Consider the following 19502-nt stretch of genomic DNA (forward strand, 5'->3'; position numbering starts at 1 on the left):
TTTAAAATTTGAAAGCATAAATCTAATTAGTTTTGTCGCTTTGACGAGATTACCAACAAAATGGCTACCTATTTAGTAGCTACGCGCGAAATGGTTTGAATTTTTGATCGCCCTCCCAGTTTCCTTGGAGACCATAGGCCCCTCCCTTCGGTGCAAACTATGTATTGCAATTTTATAAAATGTCTATAGAAATTGTACAGAAATTGTTAGATTTTTATAACTTAAAATATAGAAGAAGTAATTTTGCGCAAGTATAACTATCTAACTTCATTAGTTTTGATAATGCAAACAATAAAAATAAATTATCGGAGTATATGAAATTAAATTTAATGACAAAATAACCATTTTCTCACCAAAATGAAAGAAAACATTAATAAAAACACGAATAAGATAATATCATAATTAATAGTATACACTCCTGACGGAAATCTCACGTAACTTCCAGAAAATCTGTTAAGCATGCAAATGCGTCTTAAATAGACGGTCGAGAAAGTATTAATGAAATTCCAAATAAAAACACAAGGGTAACTAAATTTACCTTCGAGGTTAAAAGGATAGCTTTGGTTTTAGAGGCTTTTCGCTGTGTGCTGCTCGAAATGAGAGAATTTAATGGAAAACTTATTTAAATGCAATTCGTAAGAGCCTTCGAGTCGCGCCGTTAACGGCGCCAAATGCCTCGTAAACACGAGAGTAAAACATTACATTTCTGCTGGTGAAAGGGCTAACGGGACCAAACAAACTATTCGTATTAACGTCAATTTCGACTGTGTAATACACGAATTAAATGTTGTCAAGACGTAAGTGGAAATCAAATTACAGGGACTGATTTTTAAAAGGTATAATTTTTGGGGCGTTTGGATGTCGGTAATATTTATGTACTGAATCGCCTGTTTATTTTCTCTGCTCGAAAAAACACGATAAATTGACGGTTGGTTTTTTTTCTTATACAAACATAAGTAACTTATGAGAGGTAAGTATGGCACTGTAAGATTTTCGTTAATGATAATCGGTCGCGAAACGATTGGGTATAGTCATTTTACACTTATTTCGTGGGCAAAATTACTTCCAGGTTAGCGCACACGCGTTAAGTTTCAAATTCGAAAATGACATAATAAATTTTATTATTTCTATAAATTAACTTGACCTACTTGTTTCAATGTTTCTTTTACGTCACTGTCAATTACTTTTACAAAAGCTACGAGCGCGTGATGTATAGTCGCGAGGTAATTCTGATTTTCTAGCGCGCGTGCATATCACTTAGATTCTAATAATTAACACAGGGACGTTTGGCTTCTAGGGCTGTGCAAGTACTCGAACATCATCGATTACTCGGCATTTTATCAAAAAATTGCATAGTCGGGTACTCGATTACTCGAATAAGCTGCTCTAACAAGGAGAGTACCCGAGGTGTTTATTGTCGATTTGGTTCAAAGTCGGGCGTAATGTAGACCTATTTGAGATATGAAATTTCCAAAAAGGAGACGTTGCACTACCCATTCGATTTTCCACGGTAACCGAAAATATTTTTGGCCTAATGTTTAGGCCTAAGTCATCATGTGACTTTTAAAGCCATTAATTCAGGTGGCCGGGTTACAATGCGTAGGAGGGTGGTGGCAAGCCCTTCATGCCACGTGAGCCAACAGCTCCCTACACTCACTATTACCGTTAACCTCAACAAGTTTTTATGGAAGGGGAAACCGAAGAACTCGGGGGGAAAACCTCATTAACCTGTGGGGCCAAATCTAGCGTTATTTTTTCTTTTAAAAGTATTTAAAGTTTCACCAAGCCTTGATTGATCGGTCCGTTAAAAAGCTTGCTCTTCCAAAGACTAGTAATACTAGCGGAGAGTCGACAGTCCTTATAACCAGGTAATGATTTACGCAATCATTAGCGAATCGTTAAAGAACTGGAAATGTCGTACTTACTGGTATTAGGTTACTTACGATACACAGCGAGAGAAAAAAGTCGCGTGATATTGTTCATAAAAAATCGTCGCGTCCATTAAATGGCTTTTTATCGTCATTTCTGTAAGCGAAGTTTTGTCTATTTAGTTAAACGGGGAACGGGTTGCTATGACAATAAAAAATAAATACGCTGTTAACGGATGAATTCTTCTCAGGCCGAAATGAACGCCGACAAATGGTTATTCTTTCGCCATTGACTAATGTGTGACTCACAAGTTGCCGTACGGAATAAAACGATATTAAAAACAGTCTCTGTGCGCTGGACAAAAAGTCACCATGGAAAAAATCTTTTGAGGGTTAGGATTTTTACTGAAAAAATATTGAATTTGTTGCGATATTTATTTTTAGGTCTAATATTACTCTTAAACAAATTATATAGATTTTCTAGTGATAAAAGCGCAAAGGAACAACAAATTAACACGGCGGCACGCGCTCACTATGACGATGAGGCATAGTGTTTCTCCCCGATTTTGTTTAAACTCGGGGGTTAAGTAGACCTTCATGTACCTTGAAAGCTCCTAAAGGGAAAAGTTTCAATGGCCATTCGTTTTGCCGTGACTACCAAAAATGTTTTTCACAAATCAGGTTTAAACTTTCTCTATACGTAAAATAGCATGGGAAGATCACGAATTGTAAGGGTCCTTTGCCAAAATTGATAAAAATGGGTAAAATCAATAAAAAGGTGCAAAATTAATTATCCAAATTTATCGATTTTACCCAATTGTTTTGCCAAAATTTTTAATTTTTTTAAATGCCAAAGGGGGACCTTTACAATCCGTAATTTTGCCATGCTATTTTACGAAGAGAAAGTTTAAACTTGAGTTGTGAAAAACATTTTTGGCTGTCACGGCTAAACGAATGGCCATTGAAACTTTTCCCTTTAAGAACTTTCAAGGTACATGAAGATCTACTTAACCACCGAGTTTGAACAAAATCATGGAGAAAACCTCGGGTACTCTCCTTGTTAGTTCGAAGTTCGGCCAAGAATGTGTGATCATTTTAGAGATGGCTTTCAGTAACAATTGAACATGACGAAGACGTTGAAATGACACTCTTATGTGAATCATTGTTTTAAACTTAAGCTAGGTTTCCAAAGTCACTTGAAAACCGTAAAACTTCCACAGAGAAGAGAGTGTTCGGAACCCTATCTTTAACGCGAAAGAACCCAAGTTACACGTAAAATTTCCTTTTCAAAAAACGCAATAAAAATTCTATTAAATTTCTATATAAATAAGGCACATTTATGCCAGAAATTGGGAGAAAAAATATCACGCCAGATTCGTATATTCGTGTCTATGGCTAAAATGAACCTCGCCACTATGGAAATAGGAATATTAGAGCCTTGGTTTCGGGGGTGCGGGGTGTTCCCCGTCTCTCCGTGAATTTGGGGGAGGCTCTCTCGATTTTGTAGACCGCGAAATTAGCGACCCCGGGCCGGGGGAAATTTAAAAGAATTCGGGGCCCCTCAGTCACATTCACACACTGCGCCAGTCGTCGTCGAATCGAGATGAGAAAGGACTGAATGGAGGGAGACAGAATAAATTGTTGATCCAGGAGGAGAAGTGATTGGAACGACCGAGGCGACACCCGAAACAGAATGAATGATCAGGAGTGGAGAGTAAAAAATCGGAGGGATGAAATTCCTGAAATAAGTGATGGAAACCACTGGCGCCACCCCTGACTAGGATTGAATTTCTGGAGGGTTCAATTTTTAAAAAGTCAGATAATGGAGAGGCGTCGACGCTCTTTATTTGGAGCGCCGCTAGAATTGGACTCTCCCCTATCAGTCACGCTGACAACTTTCATTTGGATTTGCACATTTCATCAACGTTGTCCCGCGCGTCATTCCAACCATTTCGAATATTTCGAAAGGATCTGTCGGGAATAATGATAAAAACGACATTCTGAGCTTAGTTAATGATCTTTCGCTTTGGATAATGCGAAATAAATAACAAAAATAAACTTTATTTCATATCCGAAAACTACGCTTTCTATTTGTGTGTTGTATCACAAATGTAACCAATTACCAGGGTATAAATACATCCTTACAAAGGTTTTAGATTTCACATCAAATCTTACAATCTTGATACTATAAAATGTATAAAGTTTTATATATACTACAGAAAACTCTATTATTTATTGATGTAGAAAAACACTTTAATATGTCTTGGCTTTTTCCAACCGCTGCACGCTGTAACACATTTCTACAGATTGTATATACATTTGGGAACATTTTCTGTAGAATTTCGATTGTAGTTTCGATAGAAACCTTTTGTTAGGAAGAACAATTTTCGAATTAAGAATTTGAAAGAATTTTTAAAAAAAAATTTAATTTTGCAAAATTACTTTAAATTATTGCTATAAAATATTAAAAAAAATCTTGAAATAAACTGTAAATTCTGGAAATCCGCCCAAAAAACTTCAAATAAAGGTTACAAAATAAAAAAAAATTAAATCTGGTAAAACAGAACCGATAATCCTGTACAAAATTGTATTTTAAAGTCTAAAATTTTGGTCTTTATAAAATATTAATATTTAGCCTCGAATTGTTAACATCGAAAAACTTAATCTACGAAAAAAAACATTCTAAATAATTTTTGTCAAAATGGTCATAAAGTTTAGAGAACGTCTAAAATTTAAAGCAAAAAATTCATGTTCAATCTTAATTACATAATTTAAATAATTAGTTTAATAAAATGTGTAAAAATACGACCCACATTATACTGTCTTTAAAATTAATTTAGAATGTAAAAACTTGACAAGTGGCGTGGGGAAAAGATGTTTTAACTAATTACAGCGATTTGACACGATAACATCTGTCAATTTGGACACGCGCGGTTAGAACGAAATGTATATGATCATTATTTTACTACAAACGGCGAAAAAGACCCTATAATTATCGAACTGACGAGTTGAAGAGAATATATTGTTCAACTCATCATTCGAAACGGAAACGATATTTTAATTGACGCGTTCGAGTGTCGAAAATGCAAAAGACGTCTTCTTACTTTTCCCGGCGGCCCGAAACCTGGGAGGTGATGATGACACCGCTCTCCGTTCGACAATCATTTAAGACTCTAATGAAATTTACTTAATACTCGATTTGCATACGACCAGACACAACCAGGCTATTTTTTACTTCTTTATGTTAAGAATAACGTAAGTACTTTGAACTAAGACAATGCTTGTAATTTTAACAATGGTCACCCAAGAAAATCCGCACTCATGGCCATCGTGGAGGTTATGGTTTTAATTGCATGACTCAGGTGGTTCAAATCCCGAAACATTTTTTTAAATAACACTTTTTTTGAGCTTATAATTTGTAATATAATATGTTTAAATTTTTTAAGGGACTTAAAGTTAGGTTTTCGATTGTTAAACAAAATTATTTTGTTTTAACTATTGAAAACTTTAGGTATGCTTTAAAAACATTTTTGAATAAAGTAACACACTTTATACAATACGTTTAAAAAAAACTATTTTTCGCAAAACTTTACCTGGGATATTCCGCAAAGTACAAGAGCATGGCAGTAGGGGACAATATTAGCCTTCAAGGTTGTTAGGGGTCTAAATACGTTAGTATATAAATAAATTATAAAAAACTCTGAAAACCTTTAAAAGTTTAAATTGAGAAACATTGTGGATTTGAATTCAAAGTGTGATGGCCGACTTTTTAGCAGTCTGTGGTTTGGTGAAAATTCTGGCCTACTCCTGCGTGGAGTTTCCAAGCTCTTTATCCACTGATCAAAGAAGTGTCCACCTTGCACTGTGCCGGATTAAGGACTAGGCCTATGGGCCCCCCATCATCGGCAAAATGGTTTTTGTGTACATGAATAAAAAACAGCATCATAAATATCTTATTATCTGCCCTGTTTTATTTGTAGCAGACGTCTCTTAGTTTTTGAAAACAGTTTTAGTTTTAGACTAATAAATATAGCACATGGCGACGGACATGTCTGCGTTTTGCTGAGGTGTATTTCTACAGTGTAATATAAGTGTGTTATATTTACCAGGCAAAATCAAAGGTTTTTTAATGTAATGACTTTGTTTCATTAAATGATTAAAAATACTCTCTTAAAATAAATCAGTGAAAAACCACTGATTTACAGTGAATTTCACTGATGGAAATAGATCAAATAATTTCACTTCTAATCAGTGACTAGTCACTGAAAATATCAGTAAAACTCCATAAGCCCCTCCAAAATCTGCCTACTTACAAGTTAATGCCTAGGGCCCCACCTTCAGTAAATCAGGTACTGATAACACCTTATAGAGGTCAATATAGAAAGTCTAATGTTGACTGTCTTCTTAAATAGGGTAATTTATAAATATTTTTAGAGAAAAGATTTTGAAACTTCAAGTTTTTTATTCACCGGCTATAGAAAACTTATAAAAAATGTCTCGAAATGTTTTTAATTTTTCTATATGATTCCAACCGCAGTTCTATAGGAATTCGGTACAAAGTGCCGATGTAATACTACCACCACGAATAATGGCATAAGAAGTCAGTGATTCAGGCCTAAGAAGGTACGCCAAAAATCAAGATGGCGGCGTGATGACCTAAAAAATCAAGATGGCGGCGTGATGACTGAAGAGATGATGATGTCACGTAAAATCTTAACTATATACTATATCTGATCAATAAATAGCAAGTATTTTATTCCGAAAATGAAACGTACGAAATAATTTTGAAAGTATGTTGGCATCCGACACATATCGGGAAATTTCATCTCTAATAAGCCAATCCAACTCTGTCATAACAGAGAAACTCGAAACGTGGTAATTAATAATAAGTGAAAGCTCAAACTATATTCGGTAGTATACGTCGTCCGACACCGGAGTGTATCGTTTTCATTATCGACATAAATAAAACGGGGCATATCGAAAGAGTCACTAAATATTTACCACTAAGAGAAAAACTAGCGATATCCACGGATTGATTGATGATGGCGCTGCCAGCCTTTCATTTCTGTCTTCCAACACTTCCCTTCGCTTAACTAATTCGTATCCGCCACTGATTCGCGCGAATACAGTGCCAGAAAGTTTTCGGAAGCTGCCTAGATGTATTCCGGAATTAAGTCTTCAGGCAAGACGGACGTCAAGGGAAAAACCACTCGATCAAATCATATTGCCAGCCAGTTTCAATTTTCGCGGTCCGTTTCGACCTTTCAACCTTTTCGGCTACCGGCCGGCGCATGTCCGTTTCCGAGTTGAGGTACCGTACTAGACAACACTGTCGCGTTTATAAGAACGATGACGTAATATACTTCGTGGTACCTTACATCAACTACCCGCCAAGTATGGACCGGACTATAGGGATTTCGTCCACTTCGTATTACGAAATTCATCGCGACTATATCAGCCCGAGAACGATGGGAAGAGATTTTTGGTTAGAAACAAGCCGACGGCTGTTACCGGATCTCGTCACCAAAGAGGACCATTCGGAACCGCTGTTACCAGCCACGGGACCACGGATGAGGGGAAAAATGAACCACGAGACTTAGATTGATTATTGATTTAGGTGGTAAGGTGGTTCGTTTACTAAAACACATACTAGCGCAGAAAGAAGGGGGAGAAGTGGTTGAAAAAAGAAACGCATATCTTAAAGACGAAGGAAAGTTGGTAACACGTAAAAACCCAGCCCGCGGTGTTCCATATATAAGTTCTCTCAGCGGTATAGATGAAAGTTTCTTTACCTTCTCTGAACTTTCTTTTCCCTATAAATGGCGCACTGCTCCCCAGCAGTTATAACAAATTGCGTTGCCTTTCCAAATGAAAAATAAAAAGTTAAACAATTTTCGAGACAGATATTAAACACACAGCGGTTGTAGTGATAAATATTATTTTATCACTAAAGAAATTGAGGTTTTTACACAAATATTTAAATTTTTTAACCGAATTTCAATTTTTTTTAAACAGTTAATAATGTCATGTGCTCCGTTTTCTTATTATTAAATATTATTATTAAAGAGATTAAATCGTTAATAAATGAGTTAATTCTTGATATGAAGATTAAATTACTAACACGATTAAATTCAATTTTATAATTTTTATTGAAATGATCAGATCCTCATTAAAATTAATAAGTTGGAATTAAAATGATGGAGATAATTAAATATGATTAAAACAGGATTAATATTATTTTAATTTTTAAATCTAGATCGAATTTTACGAATAGGAAGAATTTTAAAATTGATTAGATGCTGAATGAAAAGATTATAAAGTTATTGATATTACCTTTAAAAGTTATGTCCGTAAGCTATCACAAAATGGCAATAAAATTTTTTTATCCTAAAAACGTTATTTCGAATCTTAAAATTTATTTAAAAATACAAAACTTATTTCCACAACGCCTAAAATCTTTAGTAGCCCCAATTACATTTAGTGCGGTAAAATAAATTTAAATTTAAAAGCAAAAAACAGGAGTATAACAATTTTGGCCACATTATCACGCTCCGAGTAAAATTTCCGTAATTATTCTAAATCAAAATCAACGAAACTAAGTAAACTAAAATATCCATTATGAAGTTTTAAAAAGGATCTATTGTCGTTCGACTCTCTCGAGATTCGTACGCTATCAGGAAGGCCAAATATTGAAGAGATTCTTCGACAGCGTAAACGCGCCGTTTAAAACCCGAAGGCAATTGAATATTTTTCCGAAAGTAGGTTCAATTATGTTAATAAGACGGAGGGTTTGGACAAATTCCCCCGAGGTTAATATATTTTGTCTCTCTTTTATCCGAAATCCGCGTCCATCTGTTTACCAACTTAGCGGTAAGGATTCTCCCTAATGCTTTTGTTCCGGCGACTATCGCGTACGCAAACGAGACTTTAAAGGATCTCTAAACCACACCGAGAGATGGCGCGGATAATTTTTCCATCTCATTATGCGAAACGGCCGCGGTCACTGAAAAGAGAATACGCGCTTGACGCTTCACTAGACAAATATCATTTATAAACAAAAGATATTTTCAAAACTGGAGGCCGGCGCAATATCGTCTCTTAAAAGGTGTACCCGATGCCGAATTCGGAAAAGTCCGAGGTGGGCCGCGCGTGCTCGCCTAGAAAGGAGCGCGGGTTACCCTTCCCCTAAAGCCGACCTTATCAAAATATCGCGCTCCTTACGCTCCGACGATGCCATTGTCGCGGGGAACAACCCCCCTCGGGAAATTTTACCCGAATTCGTTCGTTCGGGCTGCTAAGCAAAATCGAAGCACCGCGAATCTTTCCAGAACGACGACATCGGTAGTTTTCCATCCGGCGAGGTCACTCAACCACCCGGACCACTTCCAATCCATCCCGCTTTCGCCTTGATACTAACATCCAGGTAACGGAGTGGGGGTTAGGTCCCCATCAACATAGAACGTGATCTAAGCGCCCGCGGCTTGTTTTGAGAAGCGGTGGACCATCCCAGATCGTAGCGCAGCGACCGACGCCGGCAATAGTTCTCAATCTACTTAGAAGAGCCTCCTACTCTCTCTCTCTCTCCCTTTTTTTGTGGAAATCCTCATCCCATAACTCTACGCTTCTCTACGCTTCTCTACGACGGTAGTGAGTATGTGTAGGCTTCTGGCAAAACCTAAAACCTTCCCTCGATATAAATAGGGTTCTCTAAGCTGGAATATAGAATCCTCTTTGCTCGTAAATCTCCATTTCCGAGTCCTCCACTCGGAGGTATAAAATCAAAGCGCGCTCGCGGAAGAGAAGAACCACTATAGCCCGCGGAGGATTATTTAAAAACCGACGAATTTAAGGTTCCGGATAAAATAACAGAGAGAAAGAGAGCGTTCTCGCTTGCATAAACATTCCGACGATGAGCATCGCGGATCTGCACCCTCACTCGTAGTGAGCCGCTTTAGCCCCGCAAACCCCGCGCAAAGAAAGCCATAGAGACACCCATAGGCTATGATCAGCGAGCCCATCTCTACGACCGCCGGATTTGCTTAAGAGAGGGTCGGATATAGGGAAAATAGCCCAAAGCGATATCGGAGAATCCAAACAATGCTACGCGTGTGCGGGTCGAAAAAGCCCTAATGGGGAAATCAACGAACGACGATATTCAAAGTTTGCAGTTTCCAGTTATGATGGAGTGTGCCCTCCAGTCGTTTTCAATTTGAGGCCGCGAAAATATTATGACGATTTTATTTCCCGCCATTTTGCCGCAAGATTGAGACGCGGAGTAGAACATATAGTTCCAATGTATTTTATTTTTTATTATTCAATTTCAAAAGGCCTCTCCAAAATGGAGTGAAATCTCCAAAAGCAAGAAGCATTAGTTTTAACGGAAGTTTATAACTTTTATCGTCCTATATTGCTAATCTTATTCACTTGAAACATGTATATATTACCGCTGATTTTTCAAAATACTTAGAATTAAATAGTGTTCGAGTAGAGGAAATTAGATATTATAGCTACTTTTTAAAAAAATTACTTAAGTAATTTTCATGTTTTACATCGTCAAGCGAAGGATTAAAAATACATAATAATAATAGTAATCAGCTAGTCTAATACCCAAGGTACCACCAAGTCATCTAGCGACTTTTGATGCCTTAAACAAGTGGCCGAGGTCCGAGTTACAATGCGTAGGAGGGTGGTGGCATGCCCTTCATGCCACGCGAACCCTACACTTACTATTACCGTTAACATCAACAACTTTTTATGGAAATGGGAAACCGAATAACTCGGGCGAAAACCCCTTAACCTTTAAACTCAACGCGGAAGGAGTTGTTCCAAGTTTTCACCCAGTGCCATAATCTGGGATCCTCTCGCTGCGAGGTGAAAGTGCTAACCACTCCGTCAACCCAATGAAAATGTACGTCCCAGATGGATATTTCTTTCGTAACAAAACATTGTTTACTATGTGCGAGGGGAAAAAAGGCCTTTAAAAACTCTAAATTCATTTTTGCTAAACAAACTCTTTCATAGATTCCTAAAAATAAACTTTCTTAGTAGACCAAACGCCTGTAAATTAACTTCACCTTGAACATAAGTGTATTGCTAGTCGAACACTTGTACAGGCGTTCCCTCAAAATTTTTCAATTTTTTAAAATTTATCGTGGTACAGATAAAGAATCTAAAAAAAGCGAAAACTCGATTACGTCAACCATGACATAAATCATAATGGAAGGGTTGCGAATTAAGATAAAAACCGGGGATAAATTAATTATACACGACAAACAATCGTAAAAATTAGAACACGAAAAAGAAGGGACCGTGCATGAAAAAAAGAGAAAGCACTCATAAATCCGTTAACGTATAAAAATCATTCTTGGCTGCCACGACGACAAATAAACGCGTGATTAGCCAAAGGCTTTTTCCAAGTACTAATCATTTTCAGATCACGTTTCGCCGCATTATTAGTTAGTGAAAAATTGCTGTTGATAGATCTACTCTAGACCCTGGCTCTTTCCAGATATAACTAATCCAGAACCCCAACTTGGAATCATAACTGCGTGGACGATGGTGCTGGCTGGCTTATATAGAGCAAAGAATACCAAATCGAGAGACAGAATAAACAGTGAGACTCTCTTTTTCAATACAAGAGATATTTTTTTTTCGTCCACCGATGGATCCGCCTTAGCTGTGTTCTTCCAAAGTTGGGCGTTTCTTTGCTTATGGATGAGAATGGAGAGATTGAAAAGCCCAGAAAGGAAGTCTCCTCCACCGTCAAGATAGTCTGACGGTTCCCCTTCCTTTTGTACCAGAAAAGGACAGCTTATCGCGGAAGCGAACCGAGTACGGAGGTCCCGGTTCCAACGAGATATTGAAGAAAGCGAAATATATTCGGGAATAAATTTGGAGGGGAAGTAGGTCTCTCTATCTGCGCGTACGCTGCTACGCGATATAAGTGCTTGGGACGTATAATATATATTTCCGTGAAGAAAATAAGCCTTGGCGAAAAGGAAAATATGAGTGCGCTAGGATGACGGATTTCGGAGGGTATATTCCCGGTATAGGCTCATATATATGTTTATCAAAACAAAAACTAGGTTTGCGCCACGAGGCAAAAGCTAGCAAAGGGGAACCTGGCATCTTCCCTTTTTAAAATGTATGAAGATTTTATCGAATCCTAGGAAGGGGGTAGCTGTAGGGGGGGGGAGAAACCTAAGGTGGAGGGAGGGGCGGAAGTGAAAAGGCCCAAACTAGGCTTAGGAAGAAACGGAGGGGGGGGGGGGGAGGAGAAACTTCCGTCCATGGCGAACGCTGATGGTAAGAACGCTTATAAGCTTCGAATTTATATTCAGATGGAGGAAAGAGGGTTCTAGTTGTAAATGAGGCAAAAAGAGGAGACAGAGAGAAGCTCGGGATGGTGGTACAGTTTAAAGGGTGGTAAGCGGGGGGGGGGCGCCACGGTATTGGGAAGACTCGGAAGAGAAAAGGAGAGAGAGAGAGTCCTTTATTTGACGAAAACCTTTTCTAGGCTGTCACTTAGTGATTCACCAGCCGACTCGTTTTAGTCCAGGGATGCCCGGAGAGAAGTTCGGAAGATGGTGGTGAGGGTGAGAGAGGAGTGGAGGGAGGCAAAACTAAGGAGAATCTCGACTAAAAGAGGTTGAGGCAAGAACGGCTAAGGGGTGGGGTGGGAATTTGGGAAAACGAAGCGAGGAATAGGGGAAGGCAAAGCGGCGGTGGCACCGAGAACCGCTTTAATTCATTCGCTTAACAAGCGAGCGCCGTTGCTTCGATGATGATCCATATTAACTTGATAATTATCCCGGCACTCGGGCCGACTGGAGGCGGCTGTGGGGGAGGCGGCGAAGAGAGCCCTAGTGAGAGAGAGAGAGAGAGACGGGGAGGGGGTCCACCCATTGCAATGCAGATGAAGAGGCGCTTTCCATATAATTACAGACGAATACAAGAAACGTCGGTCCGGGGAAAGGGAAACCGGGGCCATTCGGCCGAGCGCGGCTGGACGGACCGGCGCGACGCCGAAGTCCCGGCGAATGGAGCGACCGAAGACGGCGACCGACGAGCCCTTCTCGGGAACGCCGCGTTTTTGGGGCGGATGGAGAACATCGCGGCCGAGTCCGCCTTTAAGGGGGACGACATTGCCGCTATCAGATTTTACCTCGCTCCAAAGATTGAGAGATAATTTCGGCGGTGACCCGCGTTGGAAATTGCTTCGATATCGCAGGTAAGGCTTTGCGTTTATGTCGTCTTAACTTAATACGGATTTTTTTGACCGTTTCTGTTTTTTGACTAAACCATTTATTAAAAGATAGGCTTTTTATTTAATCGTGGCGGTAACGCGAGCGTCGTTGTACGACCACCGGTGTCCGAGGCACGGACAAGACGAACACTCGCCAGCGGACAGAGCGCTTTCGAGAGACTCCGGAATTGTCATTAAAAGATTCGCTCGCTAATTGCGGAGGCGATTAGCGCTACTGTCCACGCCTACGTCGATATATACCTCCAGCGTGACGGCTATCACGTGACGCTAATGGGCTGAGAAGGCCACCTCTCGTTACACCCCGCATTACGATATAGATGGCGGTCGCTACGTAGAACCTTTACCCAAGACGGCTTCGGTTATTATAAATCTTCCGAGTAATATATATCAAATGAAACCGGCTGGGGGATGATATACTCATTGTCGCTATGCGTTATTATAATATAGAGGTCTTGTTTTTCGACTTTTAATGACGGATGACTTTTGATTCACCGAAATGATTTATGATATCAACGACGTTTTCTCTCTCTCTCTCTCTCTCTCTCTCTCTCTGGTTGTATGATTTATTGGACGTTTCCTCGCGTTATTTAGCGTTTTTTTTAAAAATCGTTAGATGAATTCGTCTCGCTGATTGGACAAACGAAATGATCCTTTGATTAAATGCAGAAGGGGGGGGGGGTTGTGTAACCACCAATATCATCAAGAACCTATTTATGCTAATGAGAACATACGAGTGAGTCTCAATTCAAATTGAAATAAACTTGTTATCAAATATTTTTTCTTACCACGATTCTTATATTATATTCTACTATTTATATGATTATTTAAATAAATTTAATCCTCAAACTTATCTTTTTAATTAGAACTCGCGAAATTTGTCAGTACGATTTCAACGTAATTTCAAACGAAAATTTAACACTTCAATTAAAAACAAAGAACTAAAAGTAATTCAAACATTGTTTTTTCTTACAATCAACTGAAATTAAACATTCGTTTTTATGAGGCTGAAAATAAATTTCAAATTATATTGAAAATTCAACTTTCAGTTCAGCAAACCAAGATCTTATTCAGGTTACGTGTACAGAAGTTAACAGTTTATATAGCTGCGCCAGACTGTAAATCACCATTCAAATTGAAACAGTAGCGCCATCTGTTGGGGACTCGCTTTTCTTGGTACGATAGTTGATAGTTGAGAATCTAATTATTTTGCTATTTATGATTAAATAAATTAATTAAATCATTAAATTTGGCTTTTAGGCATATTGCACGAACTAATTATACAAGTTTTATACGAAGATGAAAATAAAACGTTCTCGCGACGAAGAGATGGCGGTATAAAGTTGTGATCTTTTGGTAGTCGTACCTTCTTAGTAAACTAAGTACGTTCTTGGTATTACGACAGCCTCTAGTCATCTAAATAGGCTGCAAAAATACCAATACATTTCTAACCCTTACGAAAATGGAGGATCATAATTTGATCCAAATTTGATTTAATTTATTGGATCCAAATGTGATCAAAAATTGGACCGATCAAACGGGGATCCAATTACAGTTGGATCCAATTTTGTTTTAACTTTAAGACCTCTCGTTAAAATTTAGGATCCAATTTATATCAAATTGGATCAAGTAAGGATAGATTTTATGAAATTTGAATGCCAATTGGATCCAATTTCGTAAATTGGCATCCAATATATATCACAATTTGATCCAATTTCCTAAGTTGGGATCCAATATATATCACAATTTGATCCAATTTCCTAAGTTGGGATCCAATATATATCACAATTTTATACATATTGGAATCCAATGAGATTGTATCAAAGTGGGATCCCATGAGATTGGATCAAATTGGGATCCAATGAGATTTGGAACCCGACTGGATCTAATGATATTCGGATCCGGTCTTGATGCAATTAGATTTGGATCAGCTCTTAATTCAATGAAATTTGGATCCAGTTGGCATTCATAGAGATTGGGATCCAATTGGGATCCAAAGAGATACTTTGAAAAACAGGTAATTTTGGTGGCATGAATTGTAATTAAATTACCTTAACAGCAAATACTACACTTTTCACTTAGCCGTGAGAGTCACTCACAGTGCAGTACATGTGACAATTAACCATAGCCAAAAGGACGATAATTTTCAAATTTTTTGGAAAAATTTGTTACATACATAACAAATCATGCCAAGAAACGATAAGAAACTATAAAGAAAAGCTAATCTTTAGGCCCAAAGCTAGGAAACCTACAAAACCTGCCAAAAGACGTCTACTTTGGCCTAAAATGAAGAAACTGACCAAAACGCGGTAAACGAAAATAATTGAGGTAAATATAACAATAATTAACAAAATCAATGAATTATATCCCCACCCAAATCCCTTGTTTTTACACCTGGTTGCGCTTAGATGGTAGAGTAAATAAAACAAACAAATGTAATTGGCCAGAACCGAGTGACGTCACTGTAACTTTGGGAAGGCTAACTATTAGAGAACCGCCTAGAGTGTAGAAGGCAGGGAACAGACTTAAAATAAGACGACGCGTAAACCAAAACCACCCAAACGAGGCTACCTTTTATAGCATTTTTTACTAACCTTGGGCGTTACTGACTAATCCGCCAGTTTCAAATCGGCGCGTGGTCCATTGCAAAAATCGTTCTAGTTACATTCTGATTTCTATGCTGTAGAGTTTTATCGAAATGTTGCCAGTTGTTCGATAAATTTAACTATTGAAAAAAATATATATATTTACTGAGATCGATATTGTTCTGGCGGTCTCGCCAGACATAAAAAGTAGTCATCTAATCTCCTATCGCCTTCTATAATTATGTTTATACCATTGGGTTAGGAATATTTACTCTAGATTCTTGAACACTCAATTGATATCCGCTATGGTGTCTAGGCTGGGACCAATTTCTAGAAACACTTACGGCGGCTGTCATTTATCATTATACGGTGCCGTCATCTATTTTAGAAATAATATATTTAAGCCACCGGCTTAAGTTATTCTCAGTGTTTCTAACCGCTGGCCGTACATGACGACACCGTACAAGATTCCACACACGATTCCAAGAAAGTGTCCCGGCGAAATATCAATTGGATCCAAATTTGATACAATTTTATTTGATCAAATTAATTTGGATCAAACTTGGATTCAATTCTTAGTTAAAAGATTTTTTGGATCCAAATTTGATACAATTTTATTTGATCAAACCTATTTGGATAAAACTTGTATCCAATTCTTACTTAAAAGATTTTTTGGATTCAAATTTGATACAATATTATTTGATCAAATTAATTTGGATCAAACTTGGATCAAATTCTTCGTTAAGATTTTTTTGGATCTAAATTTGATACAATTTTATTTGATCAAATTAATTTGGATCTAAATTTGGATCCAATGCTATTGGATCAAACCAATTTTGATCAAATTTGGATCCAGTTCTTATAGTTAAAAGATTTTTTTGGATCCAAATTTGATAAAGATTATTTGATCAAGAAATAGTTGATCCTTATTTGATCCCTTCAGGATATAGCTTAATACAAATTGGATCCAATATCCAAAATTGGAACAAGTAATTTTCGTAAGGGAAGGCTATCCAGCAAATTAATTGATATTAAATTAAACTATTGGGATCGTCATTATGAAACGCAATAGCTTAGCTTACAGTTGATTATGATTTTTAAATTGTTTAACATAATAATGCATATATTAATTTAGAATGTTCGAAAATTAAATAATATAAATATTTTTTTCCTATCTCCAGTATATACGTCAATTTTCAAATTTGAATGTACTTAGGGTGTAAAATGTGGACTTAGAGATCCTGGGCCCATAGGCAGATAAGGAGTCTGGGCCCCCTTTGCACACGCTGCATTTACTCTTATCCCTGGAACTGGGCTATGCCTGAATTTCCCTGATTCGGCGTAGAAGTCTGAGCTCTACGGTTATATTACTAAATAAAAGCTCTTAACAATCGTCTACTCAATATGCGATAATTATGCAACATTGCGATTTAAGGCTGCGTCCGTAAATTGCCAGGCAGAAATTTTGGTAATTTTAAAACAAAATCTTCTACCTAGGAATTTTTCCAATATAAATTACGATTGATAATATAGATTTATGCCTTCGAATATAGTAATTACGGTCACTGGAGGGCCCCTTTACCATCCATTGAGATATATACTTCTATTCAACCAAATATAATTTATCAAGATAGGGAATATGTCTCTCATTAGAGTTATCTTATATACTTCTGGTTATATACCGCTGATTATGGAAAAATCTGAGAGTTCTCAGGTGAACAAACTCATATATTATTCCTTCGAAATCTTTATGATTCCATTGATTTATACATCCTTCTGAAACTAGAAATAAATTTCTTCCCGCAGTGCTTGCAAATTCGAAAGAAAGATACCGGAAAGAATAAATTCCAAACTACATCCTGTTTGTTCTCACTAGAGTCATAAGTTCATCATTACCTTTATCATAAGTGTACCAGTCTCATATCTTCCGCGTCTTCATTATGAACTGAGAGCCATTCTAAAACTTTTGTTGGACACACAAAGTCTTAAGTCCTATTTAATGTGTTCTTTGCAGTGAGCGCGTGTACGAACTGGTGCGTTATTAAGTTGCATATTTTTCCCATCAGAGGCGGCTATCAAATTGGATATGACGACAACTCTACGTCACACAACTAGTATTGAATATCATAGCATGAATTCTATCATAATTCCTTCAACAACGTCCCGAATGGTAATTTGGTGGTAAAATGATAGTAAAACGTTTTACTTCAGAAAACAACTTTTAAAGTAATTAGAGGTCGTTGAACACGAAAAATGTTTCAAGGCCTAGGATTTCTTCTGCCAGTTTTCCTTTAAGTTTTCTTCCCGCCGCGCATATGCTGCTGCTTTCAATTTTCGCTTGAGCTACGACCTCCATTACAAGTCATTCCGGAAAAATCTTTCAGTAACTGTTTCGGCTAACTGTCACACTTATGGAACGTTTTTATGGACTTATGCAAAACGGCAACAAGGAACAGCTTATATTTAGAGGAAATCACGTATATATATATATATATATATATATATATATATATATATATATATATATATATATATATATATATATATATTCCGTTTGTTGTCATTTCGATAATGATCGAGATTCGAAATCGGAAACAGTGTGTAATTCGCGACGCTTTCGGACTAAAAGTCAGCCGTTGAAAGGAAAAGCATTTTTTCTTCACCCTGCTGGAGCGAAACCCCCCCCCCCCCTTCGAATACGACAGCGTGACCTGATACAAGTCGCTTTCAATGGCGACGCGCACGTACAGTAGCCACTGCCATTCGGAGAGCGCCCGTGGTCGGTGGTCGCGACGCGATGAAGGAAGTCCCACCGGGTCGTCCCGCGCCAAAGGGAAGGTCGCGAACCGATAAAAGTAGAATATACCCCCCTGGACGAAGGGCACCCAACGCGGTAACCCCCGGCCCCGTCGACAGATCTTGACAAATTGGCAAAGACGGGGGGGACCACCTGGACCTATAAGCTTCATTGTGGGGAGAGCGACGGGCCGATTTTTAGCGGAGGAGCGGAAAATAGGTGTCGGACCCTTTGTGGAGAGGTATCGGGGTCCCGCGCCGGAACGGGCCCCCGGAATAAACGCGGGAGGGTGGTGGCGGCGCGTCAACGCCGGAGCGAGACAATTACTTTCGCCGTCATCCCAGCAGCCCGATGCCGCCAAAAAAAGTTTCCTCTTCCCTACTTCCCATTCATTGTGACAAAAATATTTCGCTACTCATCGAATGGCTATTTTTCACAGTTTGAATTCGAATGGGGAGAACATTTTGTCAGCGCTCCCGCCAGACATTATTTAATGAACAAAAACACGTTCTTGCTCATGTTTCGAATTTGTAGCTTCCACCGAGTGTGAGCGCACAGTCAAGCTTTATATATATAGACCACGCGAGAATGGAATCGAGGATGAAGAAAACGTTTTTTTATATATGCGTGTGTGTTGGTTGGGACACCCCCCACCCGAAATAACAGTTGGGAAAGTAGGTGGGTGGGGTCCAAATAGGCCAATTTCAAAGCAAATAAGCAATATACGTATATTGAAGGATTTTATTTGTAAATTTAGCCAGTGATCGTTACCCATTGTGGTCAAGATTTAAAGAATTGGAGTACGCGTCTATAGGGTATATACGTATCAAAATAATATCACTAGGATGTCTTTAGCGATCCAATATCTATGCTTTTATTATTGTAAATTAGGTTATCAGAGATTCGCATGTTTTAATCCAGGTCTTATGTAAATAATTATTTATCTTGACCTTCAAAAGATTCATCTCGAAAATATACAAAAATGTTAG

The 19502-nt window shown here is 38.1% G+C and overlaps 1 protein-coding gene across 1 annotated transcript in view; it reads left to right on the forward strand.

The window, feature by feature from the left end:
- The first annotated feature begins 12651 nt into the window (after positions 1-12651).
- Positions 12652-19502, forward strand: part of LOC149933372 (uncharacterized) — a 105555-nt gene continuing 98704 nt past the window's right edge. The window contains exons 1-2 of the mRNA XM_090157282.1: positions 12652-12733; positions 12813-13098. Of these exons, the coding sequence (XP_090013408.1) occupies positions 12652-12733; positions 12813-13098 (368 nt within the window). The remainder of the gene's footprint in view (positions 12734-12812; positions 13099-19502) is intronic.

The sequence above is a fragment of the Leiobunum rupestre genome, chromosome 8 (genome assembly GCF_980474605.1).
Source record: "Leiobunum rupestre chromosome 8, qqLeiRupe1.1.hap1, whole genome shotgun sequence".
NCBI classification, from domain to species: Eukaryota; Metazoa; Arthropoda; class Arachnida; order Opiliones; family Sclerosomatidae; genus Leiobunum; species Leiobunum rupestre.